At 40.9% G+C, this 13,910-nt stretch overlaps 1 protein-coding gene across 2 annotated transcripts in view; it reads right to left on the reverse strand.

Moving 5' to 3' along the window:
- NALCN (sodium leak channel, non-selective) overlaps nt 1-13,910 on the reverse strand; it is a 303,888-nt gene that overhangs the window by 80,456 nt on the left and 209,522 nt on the right. For both annotated transcript variants that reach the window (XM_082701489.1, XM_082701488.1), the window contains exons 16-17: nt 2,697-2,833; nt 400-538 (exon numbers count right to left, since the gene is read on the reverse strand). In XM_082701489.1, the coding sequence (XP_082557615.1) occupies nt 400-538; nt 2,697-2,833 (276 nt within the window). The remainder of the gene's footprint in view (nt 1-399; nt 539-2,696; nt 2,834-13,910) is intronic.

Raw genomic sequence — 13,910 nt, forward strand, 5'->3', positions numbered from 1 at the left:
AAGTGCGAAATTAAAATTCATAAATTTACAAATGTCAGGTTTAACGATTTCTTCTACAAACAAAATTATTTCCTTCATTGTTCTCTTGAGACATTAGATGTCAGGACCCCACATAAGCCCCAAGTTATGTAGTTCTTTTCTCTATCGTATCGTATATGCTTAAGAAAACGTTGGTAATTTGAAGTAGTGATTCTTTTTCTTAATTTAAATTTCATTAGTTAACATTTAGTGCAGTCTCGGTTTCTGGAGCGCAACTCAGTGATTCGCCAGTTCCTTACAACACCCAGTGCTCATCACAACAAAGGCTTTCTTTAACCCCCATTCCTCATCCGGCCCCTCCCCCTCCCCCTCCCCCACTCCCTCCACCAATTCTCTATTCTCCCTCGATAAGATTCTTACCTTTTGGTCGATGTATTTGTTGTCTTCGATTGCAGACCGTTTGGAGTGATCACACGAGGAAGAGGTGGACGGAAGGCTTCGTAAGAGGCAGCAGGTGTCCTGTTGCTGACGATCAATGAACTGCTTCATGAAACTTTCCCTTTGCAAATGAAGTACACACATGTCAAGCATCGTTAATGAAATGGATGGCATTTTACTCTGATGTGTTTGCCTGAGCTCAGATAAAGGTGACAAAGGTTCAAAGAAAATAGCACATCATGCTAAGAGTGGTGTTTAGGCTTAGATAGCAAAGTACTTAATTTAGAGAAAGCTTCTGAATTTTAAGTAGTTTTCTTTAAAACAAAACAAAACAAAACAAAAAACTAATGTCCCTGAAATAACTTTTAAGCAATAATTTTCAGTCATTGATGGTATTTTTTTGAATCCCATTGTGGTAATACTTTTTTTTTAAATCCCCTCTAAGACTTGGAAGAATTAGTTCATCTCTCTGACTTGTACTCATCATAAGAATCCTCAAGAGATAATTTTACATTGAAAAACTCAAAATAACTCAAAAGAAGCTTCCTTCATCTGATCTCCAAAGCATGGTGAGAATTCAAATAACCTCTTTTCAAATAACCACTAATCTTGAATCTAATTTGTAGCTCTTTTATACTTCCTATTTTGAAGTTAAAATTTTTTAAAAATCAGAAATGCAAATATTTTTCCATTTGAATTTTAAATATTATGGCACCATAACCAGTCTTATATTTTTATAACGCCCCCACACAATTATTCTTAGAACTAGTTATATTAAAATGTCATACTGGGGGCACTTGGGTGGCTCGGTTTGTTAAGCAGCTGACTCTTGATTTTGGCTCAGGTCATGATCTCAGGATCATAGGATTGAGCCCTGCATCAGGCTCCTCACTCAGCATAGAGTCTGCTTGAGATGCTCTCTCCCTCTCCCTCTCCCCCTACTCTTGCTTACACACATGGGCGCTGTCTCTCAAATGAATAAATAAATAAAATCTTTGGGAAAATGTTATAGTTCCATCATGCTAAGTGAAATAAGCCACTCACAAAAAGACAAATGGTATATGATTCCACTTACATGAAGTACCTAGAATAGTCAAATTCATAGAGGCAGGAGGTAGAATGGTGGTTACTGGGGGTTAGCAGTATAGGCAATGGGGAGTTACTGTTCAATGTGTATAGCTTTGTGGTCTTGCAACAGAAAGAAAAGGGTCTGGATGTAGACTGCATAAGAACATGAACGTACTTACCACTACTAAACTGTACCTTTAAAAAGGATTAAGATGATAAATTTAATGCCATGTGTATTTCAGCACAACATTAAATAATTAAATGCACATGCAATGCTAAAAAAATAAAAAATCTCATATTGCAACTGTTTTCTATTTGTAATTTTTGAGCTACAACTGAAATAATAGCCTTTAATTATTAAAAATAAATGTTTTAAACCATCATTTATGCAAATGCTGCACTGAAGGGCAAAGTGGTAGGAAACCAAATTAGCCTAAGTGGGAAATGCCATGTTTTTTTCTTTTAAAAATGGGAGACAAGGGTCCATTAGAGTTTGAGGAGAGAGTTTTGGACAAGCCATCTCACCAGGGTTTTCCTTCTAAGGTTGTATCTATGCTAAATTAAGAACAGGTTAAAGATGAGAAGGAACGAGGTACCATTTTCTCCCATAATAGTTACACTGTTTATGATGCATAAAGAAACAATAACAGACTTAACATGCTTTTAAGCCAGTCTTTATACAGCAATACCGTTCTTCGTCTAAGATGTATTAAAGAATTTTTAAGCTTGAAAAAAAGAAGTGGAAGACAAAACCTATCATAATCAGACATGACATTCTAAATGAACGCTATTACAGTAATACCGAAGCCCGACTGGTGGCATTTCTCTATTTACTTGAGAATAAAAGGCCACAAGAGGCACGTTTATCCTTATATGGCGGAAGGTCAGAGGTTGGGGTCTACCTGCAACCTTGAGCATCTGTGCCAGTTACCTGGGAAGTGGAATCCCTGAGGGGCAACTCAGGGAGAAGCAGGAGGAAGCAACCTTCTTGTTTTGGTGAACACAACCATCAAATGACTGTTCTGAATATATTGCTTAAAGGGGACAATGGTTTTTAAAACAGAGCTAGAGAGAGTAGGAACAGAAATAACTTAAAAGTAGAAAAAAAATACTGTCTTTCAAACATGAATTTGAAAGAAGGGCTGAATCAGATTTAAGATAAATCCCTGACAGTGTATGTGGCATATACAACAAAATAAATGGGTTAATACCTGATTTTAGGAACGGTAAAATCTGAAGGAAGCTTTGAGATTTTCACCATTTGCGGTCTGTTTGGAAATTTCTCAAAGATTCGAAGTCGCAAAGGGAGCTTCTCTTTGGTGTCCGCGTTCGCTTCACTTTGCTTTAACTAAAGAAAAAAACAGGCAGAAGGAAAAGGGGAACTTACTGTATTCTGAAGTCCTAGGTGGCCACCAGCTTTTCTTGCGTCGGGGAACAGTCAGTTGGCGCACGACAGACGGTAGATGGCAGCAGAGTCCCACCAGTGCGCTTTCCCGCCCGCCACCTACCGGCCCAGGGTGCGCAGGAACTTGAACCACCCGCAAAACAAAACCCAAACTGAACCAAGCAAAAAACTAAAGCAGAAAAAATAATTCGAAGAAGAAGAAGAAAAAAATTAGGTTCTTTTATTGCTAAATATAAACCCCCTTTCACACCAACCATTATTTTTATTGTTTACTTATCTCTAGCATATACAGTAACATAAAAGTCATTTTATACAGATGTGTGCTAGAACAGGAAACCAAAAGAATAAAAATAAGCAGAACTCCAAAGTCTCCTAAGTGGTAATACGTGTAAAGAGCGAAACGGTCAGGAAAACGAGTCATTTATTCCAGCAGATTCAAAAAGGAAAGCTCAAAACAGAAACGACGCATTTGGTACCTACAGGGAGACTTGTTTATGTTGTAAAGATGCTTGGGAATCATTACATTATATGTCCTAAAACATCTTTGCAAGAAATGACAAGCAAACAGTATTCATTATTTATCATCTATCTATGTACAGGATGGTTTTTCTATTTTTCCCATCTGTTTAATATTTCTACAAATTAGAGGTCAGGGAGCCTGAGACATGACATCATTAAATGGCACCAGTGCTGAGCGAAGGAGCCTTCGTAAGGATAGATCTGACCGGCGGACCCCTGGCCTGAAAATTGGAGTAGGGTGCTTCTACCCCTCTCACTGCACCTTATTCTCTCTCTGAGGCTGCCTTCTCTTGCGACCTCCTTTACTGCTCTCGGAGCTCTCTATTGACAAGGCTAACCTCTCCACATGCGCCCATCTCCGGTTCCACCCCCCAGCCTGCATCTCGGAACCCTGATTCTGCCGCAGGGTCCAGCACATCAGGCAGCCTCGCTGGGGGGTTCGGGAATGTTTCCAACACCAGCAGCTTCTCATCCCTTGCTGGGTAGGCTTTTACTTTATAATGCCAGCCTGTCTCCGGCTTGTGGAAAGATGAGCATAGGAGGCCGAGAACGTTTTTATAACTCTTATAATGGGAAGAAAGGTGGCAGCTCTTCCCTCCTCCCCAAGCGGGGGGTGTCCAAACTGGCCAGAGAGGACAGGAGCTCTGCGTTTGGGGGAAACACCCAATTTCAATACAATATACGGCTCAGTTGTCCAATTGGTTGTGAACTCATAGTGAGATTATGGGCTTATTTCTAGTTCAGAAGACGGGCCTCATTTCTCATCGACTTCAGAAACTGTTTTTACATTTCTGTTTCGTATAGTATTAATGTTTTACGGTAGCCAACATATGTCTTATTTAAGGTGGAGGCTTGTCCGTGGATTTCTGACTTGGGTGGTGACCTCATTTGGACAAGAGGAGGCTGGGGTTCGTTGCCTTCCTGTCTCCCCGATGGAACCCCCCCCGCAGCATGCTCCCCATCATCTGATGGCTCGGATGGTGAGAGTGATGAGGAATTAGCTCCCCAAGGTGCAGAGCACAGACTGCTAGCATTTGCACGAGACACAGGCAATTAAAAAAAAATGGCTCCGGGGGCGCCTGAGTGGTTCAGTCGGTAAAGTGTCTGACTCTTGGTTTTGGCTCATGTCTTGATCTCTGGGTCGTGAGATCGAGCCCCACAGTGGGCTCTGCGCTCAGCAGGGAGTCTGCCTGGGATTCTCTCTTTCCCTCTCCCTCTGCCCCTCCCCAGTGTGCATGCGCACTCTCTCTTTCTCTCAAACAAATAAATCCTAAAGCAAAAGAAAAATGGCTCCATATATAAACAAAGAAATTCATAAGGAAGAGACTTATTTTCTGGCATAACTGGCAGAAAGATATTTGTCAGTGATTGTGTGTGGTAAGAAGAGCACAGAGAAAAAGAAGACGCAGTTAATATGTTAAGTCAGACCAGAGAGAAAAGCGATTATATAAGGCCAAATACAGGCCGAGAAGATGGGGCAGAAATGAGGTATTTAATTCATGCTTTTGCTGACTCATTTATTTACATATCAGTAGAGTCACTTATAAATCAAATCCCAAAGGCCAGGTTCCCTGTGAAGTTCTGGGGATACAAAAGTATCTAAGACACAGTATTTGCTCTCATGGAGCCCACGTTGTAACGGAGCGATGAGTCTGTACACAGATAATGACAAACATAAGCGCTGTTCTAGCTGAGGTACAAAGTGCTGGAAGCTCAAGGTAAGGAGCAAAGGGGGAAAGGAAAATAAATAAGATGATGCTACTTTTATTTCAGAGGCTTCTCCCAGGATGCTGGAGGCTGGACTCTCCAAATCAAGAAGCCAGCAGTGCTGTGTCCTCTCTGATGGCTGTAGGAAGGAGTCCTTCCTTGACTCAGCTTTGTGGCAGTCCTGCTGTTCCCTGAGCCACGTAGCTGCGTCAATGCCTTGTCTGCCTCTGACATCACAAGGCCTTCTTCCCTGTGTGTTTCTGGGTCTCTCTGGGTCTGCTTTTCTTTTCTCTGACAAAGATGCCAATCATTTAAATTAGGGTCCACCCTAAGGCAGTGCGATCTTGACTGATCATGTCTGCAAAAATCCAATTTCCAAATAAGGTCCCATCCTGAGGTTCCAGGTGGACATGGATTTTGGGGGGTTCACTACCAAATCCACTACATAAGGTCGTTGAAATTCCAGCATGTGGTGACTTGGACACTGTTTCTCTTTACCCTGAGACTATAACGGCTAGGAGGACAAGGATCCTTGCAGGGGGCGGGTGTGTTTCATTATTCAGGTCCGGCTACAATATTTGACACAAAGTAAGCTAAACAAACATATGTGGAATGACTAAGGACACAATCACTGGCAGAACTACACTCTTCAGCAGATAACTTGCAAATGAAAGAAAGGATTTTAGGTTTATCCGGAAGGATAGAGAGATAAGCAGAAAATATCCATTTGCTGATTGCATACGTTTGTTGGCGTGGGCTGAGTGTCCCTAGATTCATAGAAGAGAATAAAGTCAGACTCTTTGCCATGTCACCTGACCTTCCTGCTACCATTGGTGAACCGATAAATGAACCGATAAATGTTAGGAATAAGTTTAGACATAATATTTTGTAGCATTTAATCAAATATCCTAGAATATCATGGTTAATATATGTAGGTTACCAGTATTAAAATAGAGTCCCCTTGACTAATGTTTTATTTTATCTTTTTAAAAGATTTTATTTATTTGAAAGTGAGAGAATGAGAGAGAGAGAGAGAGAGAGAGAGAGAGAGCACAAGAAGGGGAGGGTCAGAGGGAGAAGCTGACTCCCCGCTGAGCAGAGAGCCTAGTGTAGGATTCGATCCCCGGACTCCAGGATCATGACCTGACCCGAAGGCAGTCACCCAATCAACTGAGCCACCCAGGCACCCCTGCCTAATCTTTTAAAAAGGGAACCTGTCTCATTCTACTTTGCGTTAGAGTTACTTACTCCTTCCCAAACTTCAGGGAGAAGATTCTATTTTAACTTACTTCTTTTTAAAAAAAGATTTTATTTATTAATTTGAGAGAGAGAGTGAGAGAGATCACAAGAAGGGGGAGCAGCAGAGGGAGAAGCAGGCTCCCTGCAGGAAGCCTGATGTGGGACTCCATGCTATGACCCTGAGATCATGACTTGGCCTGAAGGCAGACGCTTAACCCACTGAGCCACCCAGGCACCCCTATTTTTAACTTACTTCTATGGTACCTTCTAGACAGTAGAAATATAGAACTGTGAATCAATGAATTATAATTCATCATCAATTGAGGATGGAACTGAAAGACCACAAGGAGCAAAGGAGAAGGTCTTTTTGATGACACAGAAGGTTCTTCAGGATCCTGCAAATCATCTCCAGAGGCAGGTGTCATGGCTCCCCAGAGGCGCAAACGGGCCCGTTAAACCAAACAAGGACTGGTGGTTGCATGGATGGTGGATGTGTCAGATCTCACTGCGGAGGCACTGGCTGGAGTCTTCTGTGAGCAGGAAGGGGCCTCTTTGTGAACAGCAGCTGCCATGTGCCCTTTCTGCTGTTCACAGTTAAGCAGCACCAACCAGAGAGGAACACACACAGCCAGTAGCCCAGCCAACCCTCTCCCAGGCGCACAACTACCAGAGACATACCCACATGCCCACCGCAGCCTTGCCAGCCCACGGCCATGCCTAACCGTGCACTCCTCAAATGCCCATCGTGACATTTTTATGAATTTGAGTCAATAAACTGTATTCAAGTACGAGGATCTGGGTGAATTTTACACACTAACATTGAATGAGCGAATCCTGACAACACCCATGAGGACATCCTGAATGATCCCATTTATAGAGAGTTAAGACCACTGCTCCGTCCTACGCAGTGTCCGGACAGCGGCCGTGCCGGGATGGGGTGAAGTATTGTGACTAGAGCGTATATGGGGAGGGGTCCTCAGAGAGAGTTGACCTTCTGGGTGCTGGGTGTGTTCAGTTCACAGAACTTCAGCAAAATGCCTTTTTCTAAATGGATCATAGAACGCAGTAAAAAGTTTAAAAGAAAAAAGGACCCATGATGGAGTGGAGCCAAGTCATCTAATTCTTACTTCACTGCGATGAATCACCATAACCTGGACCATGTCTCCTTTCCCAGTCCATGCCCTTAGCCAAGACACAAAATGAGAGAAAAAAGGCCTAGAGCAAGATGGCACTGGCGTGTGTGTGGAGGGTGTGCAGTGGGACAAGGTTGAGGCGGCTGGGGTAAACCCAAAAGTACCACCTGGTTCTTAGAAGCCACTTTCAAGTTTCTTAATACATGATAAACCCTTTTAAGTAAACTTGTCCCCCTTTCTTGCATGTAAGCACAGATTTCTCCACGATTAAATGTACTTTGATGAAATGAGTAATATGGATTATGTTGAATATACAGGATAATAATTTAAGATCAGTATACCATACCACAAAAGAAGACCTTCTAACGGATAGTCATTGTAATTGTAAATATTCACTTAAAAATCATTCCAAAGATCATAACCCTTGAATGGAAGGAACCTAGCAGAGCAAACCCAAGATTTTAGTCTTTACGTTGAAAAAGCTCATGTAAAGACCAGCACAAAGGAAAGAGTTAATAATGCCTTCAACGGAGCCTGAAGTCTGGCTGCCACAAATAGATCTGATGATAGATTTGTAATAGATTCACATGGTTAAACCAAAGCAAACCAAACCAAAAAAACCCCCCACATTTGCAAAAAAGAAATCAGAATCCAAGAGAAAAATTCAAACCTTGAGCTTTAAAATATATAAATCATCTAAGCTCGGTGCTATTCTGTGGCTCTGCATCTGTCTCGAGGAGATATGGTTACACATTGGGCGGCTGAAAGCCTTTTGCTTTCCTTGTGCTTCTCGAGAGAGTCTGGTGTAATTGCTCTGAGGGACACATACCCTGTTCTGCCTCATCGTTTCCGTCTTCCGTATCCAGCCTGAGCTTTCTTCTGTTAAAATATTCAAACATTATTCAGTTTTCAGTTCCTTTCTAAACGTTGCAACACATAACTGAATTGAAGGATTATGTTAAATAAAAATTTTTGTAATTTCTGCTGTGCTCTTTGCAAAGAAAACAATTTAAAAGGCATTCAGACTTGGGAAAGATTCTCATTTTAAAATCTAGCTCACACTAGTTTGAAAAAATGCGCGTAGACCTGTAGGGTAATGTAGCTGAAGAGTATTTTTTGGCAGTTCGATCTTTGAAAAATGGCCACATTACAGGCAATCTGGAGTAAGAGGTTCCTCTCTGTGACCTGAGTCAATTAAGGCTGAGTTCTCTTTGTTTCTTTATCCAATGGCTTTGGCCAGTTTTGCCGGATCTGTACATGACACAGTAATTCAGAACTGAGACTCTTCTTAAAGCATAAACTATTATTTTTCCAGCAAGTTTCTCTTGCTATTTTACATCTGTGATTTTACAACCCCCATTGCATGGCTTCTGGGTTAAAACAGATGGGCTATCTGGAGTAATGATCAAACGTGTTGTTTATTAATATCCCTGTGTCCCTGTGTTCCTATAAAACCTTGATCTGAAATATAAAGATTATTCCTCACTAGGCTGTTGAGTCCAATAAAGAGTTTCTTAGAATGGAGGACATTTTCTTTTCTTTTCCTGGGCAAAAGGCCATCAGCCACATGACTGAACATAGATAGCACTACGATACACGTTAAAACAAAGTGTTTTAAGTCACTAATTCTCCCCTCCGCCCCCAACTTTTATAAAAAATCTGGAATATATCCAGTACTTCCAAGGTCAAATTGGGGTTTTATTGATACACACCAGAGGGCTCTATTTCTTGGCTTGTGGATGACAAAATATACATTTTAGTATGACAGCTGGCACCACAAAATGTTCCAGTAGCTTCATAACATTAGTTGATGGATATCATGCGGTATTTCTTTCGTGACATCGTTCAACAGACTCAGAGGTGTTACTCAGTCACCCTTATAGCCTGGCCCTGAAGAAAATGGGGGAGAGAAGGACTGTTCTTTGGGGAGCTGGTGCCCTGGGGACTTAGGAGGCTGTTTTGTGCTTCCCGATTTGGGAGACCAGCAGAGCACTTATGAAGCGCTCTTACTTTATACTGTCGCATGAGATCCCTAAGACGTACACAGTGCCAAACCTACGATCTTACAGACTTGACATGTCCTGAAGGTTACTTTGGGGAGCAGTGTGAGTACCAGTTGTGACAAGGCTAGGCTAGCCAAAAATGTAACGTAAGTGTAATGTATATGTAAGTAACATTTTTGTTACTTACACAAATGTAAGTAAGAGGGAGGAAAACCCTATTCAATAGCAGATACCAAATTATGTTGAATGGGTAAGTTTTCCTTATATGATGGTCCCTTGAAGTCCTATTAATGGACCTAATAATTTCGTAGAGTTAGGAGTAATGAACAGTTTGCTTTTGGTATTTTTTCCTCCCTAGGTCCCAAACACCTCTATTTTACATTATATTTCTCTTGTGTTATTTAACCAAGACACAGTTGTTTCCATTAGGAAACTTACTGAGTCATAGAAACATGTTCATCATGATAAAAAATGCATTTTTTGCTTCACTTCAGATGAAATTATATTAGAATTCCATGTAAACTAGATAGTTGGTTCTTGTTATGAGACAAATATTCAGTAAGTAATAGGAAAAAGCCCACACCAGAGGGAATTCACTATATATATATGTATATATGTGTGTGTTTGTGCGTGCATATATGTGTATATATATATTTATGTGTGTATATATATATATATATATACATATACATATGTATATATGTATATACATATATATATATATGTGTGTATATATATATATATATTTATGTGTGTATATATATATTTATGTGTGTATATATATATATATATATATATGTGTGTGTATATATATATATACGCTCACATAATTGTCCTCCCTGTTTTGATTTAGAAAACACTGGAGAAAACATAGTCTCCATAAAAACAGTAAAAAAAAGTAAGAAGATGTAGATTTAAAATTTCTTCAGTTTTACAATCCCTTAACCACTTTGGATTTCAACATCCTCAAATGAAAAATGAGGATCTTCCTTCTTTTATATAAATGCCAGATCTATAAGTGAGATAGCATATTGCCTACAATTTGGATTACTCAAGGGAAATGTGCTATAAAACCCACAGCTCTCACGATGTCACTGTCAGTACTAGCTCTGCAGGAAAGTGCTCTCATCTCAGCAAGTGGGGACGAATGCAGAGGACAATCACCCGCTGGGCCGTCCACCCTCTCTCCTCCAACCAGCTCTGGACTCCCTCAGCCTTTCCCACTCTCCAGCTTCTGCCTCTCACCGTGTGGTTTATTTTCTCAAGACTCTTGATTTACATAGAGACTGCTGGACATTTCTCCCAATCTAGTGTTCTTCCCCAGTCCCCCTCCCTTTCCAAACTTCTGCTCAAAACAGTCTGCTGTTCCTCTTCACCACCTTCCTACTCATCTTCTATCCCCTCCAGTTTGGATTCAGGTCTCTCTCCAGCCCCTAGGAGAGAGGATGCTCTCACCAGTCACCCACATTTCCTGTGCTGCTGAAGCCAGTGGCCACTCGGGCTTCTTGGTTTTTTTGGTTTGTGTTTGTTTGTTTTTTTGATCTTATGCCACTCCTTAAACTCCCCTAACTGGGTTTCCATCTTGCCCCTTGAATCCCATTTTCTTTTCAGAACGCTTGAAGAAGAAACACCATCATGTTCCTGGTCCTTAAAGTAACACAAGGATGGTCAGTTGTGTGTAGAAGCATAAATGGCATAAATGACCTTCTCTCCCCCCCACCCCACCACCTCCCCATGCCTTTCTTGCTCTTTCTACTCCAACAATATTGGCTTGCATGTCCCTCCCACAGTCCTACTTCAGGTCACGGATGTGTGCCTGCGAACGTACCTCACTCTGTGCCCCCTATGCAACACACGTTCCTTCTACTCTCGGTTAACTCCCTCAAAAACCATCTCTTCCAGGAAGATTTCTCAGAATAGCAATAATTGGGAGTTGAATTAGTAAACCTGAGTGCTAGATACTACTATGCTGGACACTTGGCCTCGCTGCCATTACTCAAACCCTAGTTTAGCCCTGGGTGTAGTTCTGGGCTCTAGCATGTTACAGATATGGAAGCTGAGGTCACAGGAGCTTCCATCAGCCACCCAAGGTCGCACGGCTGCAAGTGGGAGCACTGGGGTGTGACCGCAATCTTTCTGATTCTGGAGCCTGAGCTTCTAAAAACTGTTTCGTACAGCCTCATCAAAACAAAATTTTCAAGCCAGAGATGCAAGAGATGCATTTTTCCTTCTGCAATTTTGTACCTGCCGTTTCTTGAATATGGAATATTTTCTCCCACTTTGCTAACAACATTCATCATTTTTAGATGCATCGTCCCTCCCTGCTTCTAATCTGAATTAGGCATGTCCTCCCTGACATTCCTTGCATTTTCTACAACCTTAGTGCTCAGGCCTTTACACCACAACTTCCTAATTATGTGCATGTCTCCCCTATTAAGACAACACATTTTAAATTAAGAGCAGGACTCTGTGCCCTGTGGCCTCACAACACACTTTTACACACACAGGACAAAGATAACACAATGGTGATGAAATGGAGAAGAAACATAAAGCAGAATCAGTGGAGTCCCAAAGACAGGCCGAAATGGCCTGTTTGTGTTATTTCTCCTCGTTTTATTTTCCTTTTCATAGGTTCTTCACAAGGTGGAAGCAGCCATATTTGACCAGTACAAGCAAGTCTCCCAATTTCGGTTGGGTTATTTCACTGATAAAGATGAAGAAAGAGAAGCGACAAGCCTCATCAGATTTTCTATTAGAAACAAAATCAGAGAGAGTGTTTGGGTCCTGATGAAATGCATGCTCTCAACTTTTTAAGATCAAAAGAGCATAACTAACTATAAATTCTATATAACATATTCACGGTCTGAAGTTTCACAGATGTATGCATCTTTGCACCAGACCACATAGCAATGAATTTATATTTATATGTTGTGTTATTGGAGCTTACCATAGAAAATCCTTATCCTATCTAAAAACAAATAAACAAAACAAAACAAAAGCCTTATGTTGAAATCATTTTAAATTACATAAGAGTTGCGAAGATAGTGCAGAGGTCCTGTATGCCCTTGACCCAGCTTTTTCGTACGTTTGCATCTTACGTAACCATAGAACATTCATCAAAACTAAGAAATTAACCTTGGTCAAATACTTTTACCTGAAAGTGCAGAACTTACTTGGAATTCCCCAGTTTTTGTATCAGTGTCTTTTTGTTTTAAGATCCAACGCTAGGTAGTCCATTATATTTCATTGTCATAGCTTTTGAGGCTCCTCTAGGCTGTGACAGTTTCTCCTATCTTCCCTTTTTGTGAATGACCTTGACTGTTTTAAGGAATACTGGACAGGTAACTTGTAGGGTGTCCCTCAGTTTGGGGTTGTCTAATGTTTTCTCAAGATTTATTATGGCTTTTGGGGTAAAAATATCATGGAGATAGACTTATCTCATGATATCAGGGGAACATGACACCAATAGTCTTAATATTGATGATGGCAACTGTAACCAGGTGTAAAGTGTGTCTGCTGGGCTTCTCCACTCTAATGTTAAGTGTCCTTATACTACCCTTTCCTCTCACACTATGAGGTAGAAGCAAGTCACCAGCTCTGGCACATGGTTAGGGAGAGAAGACTTAAGGTTTATCTCTTAGGAGGGAGGAGTACCAAAGAATTTGTAGACACATGTTAAAACCATCAGAATAATTAAAAAAAAAAAAAAGAGAATTTTGAAGGGAGAAACTTGGAGGTCATACAAATACCCTATTTCTTCTTAGAGTTTCACACGAACTTCAGCATCCACCAGTAGATCTCACCTGTCGTGACTGTAATTGTAATTTTCTAATGGAGATTTTCTATTTTCCTCATTTATGATTCTATTATTTCTATTCCTCTCTATTTACTTGGGATTATGCTGTAAGGAAGAGTTGGCACTTCTCCATTTTTAAATTCTATCCTTTATTTATACATAAGTATGGATTTTCATTGTTTATTTCATTCTTTGGGTTAAGAATCTAATACTATTGTTATTTGTTTTATGGCTTTAACTGTTCCTGCTTTGGCCATTGGAGGCTCTTTCAGTTGGCTCCTCTACTCTTTTCGACATGCCTCTTTCTTTCTTTCTTTCTTTCTTTCTTTCTTTCTTTCTTTCTTTCTTTCTTTCTTTCTTTCTTTCTTTCTTTTTTAAGATTTTATTTGTTTATTTCTCAGAGATGGAGAGAGAGAGCACAAGCAGGGGGAGCAGCAGGCAGAGAGAGGGACAGGCTCCAGACTCAGCAGGGAGCCCAATGCAGGACTCAATCCCAGGACCCTGAGCCGAAGGCAGATGCTTAACTGACTGAGCCACCCAGGTGTCCCCCTTTCCCTTTTCCTTTCTTTTCTAAGTTCTTCCTTACTTTCTGGGCCCCACAAAATCCTTGTCTTATCCTGTGT

The sequence above is a fragment of the Mustela nivalis genome (assembly GCF_964662115.1).
Source record: "Mustela nivalis genome assembly, chromosome: 15".
NCBI lineage: Eukaryota > Metazoa > Chordata > Mammalia > Carnivora > Mustelidae > Mustela > Mustela nivalis.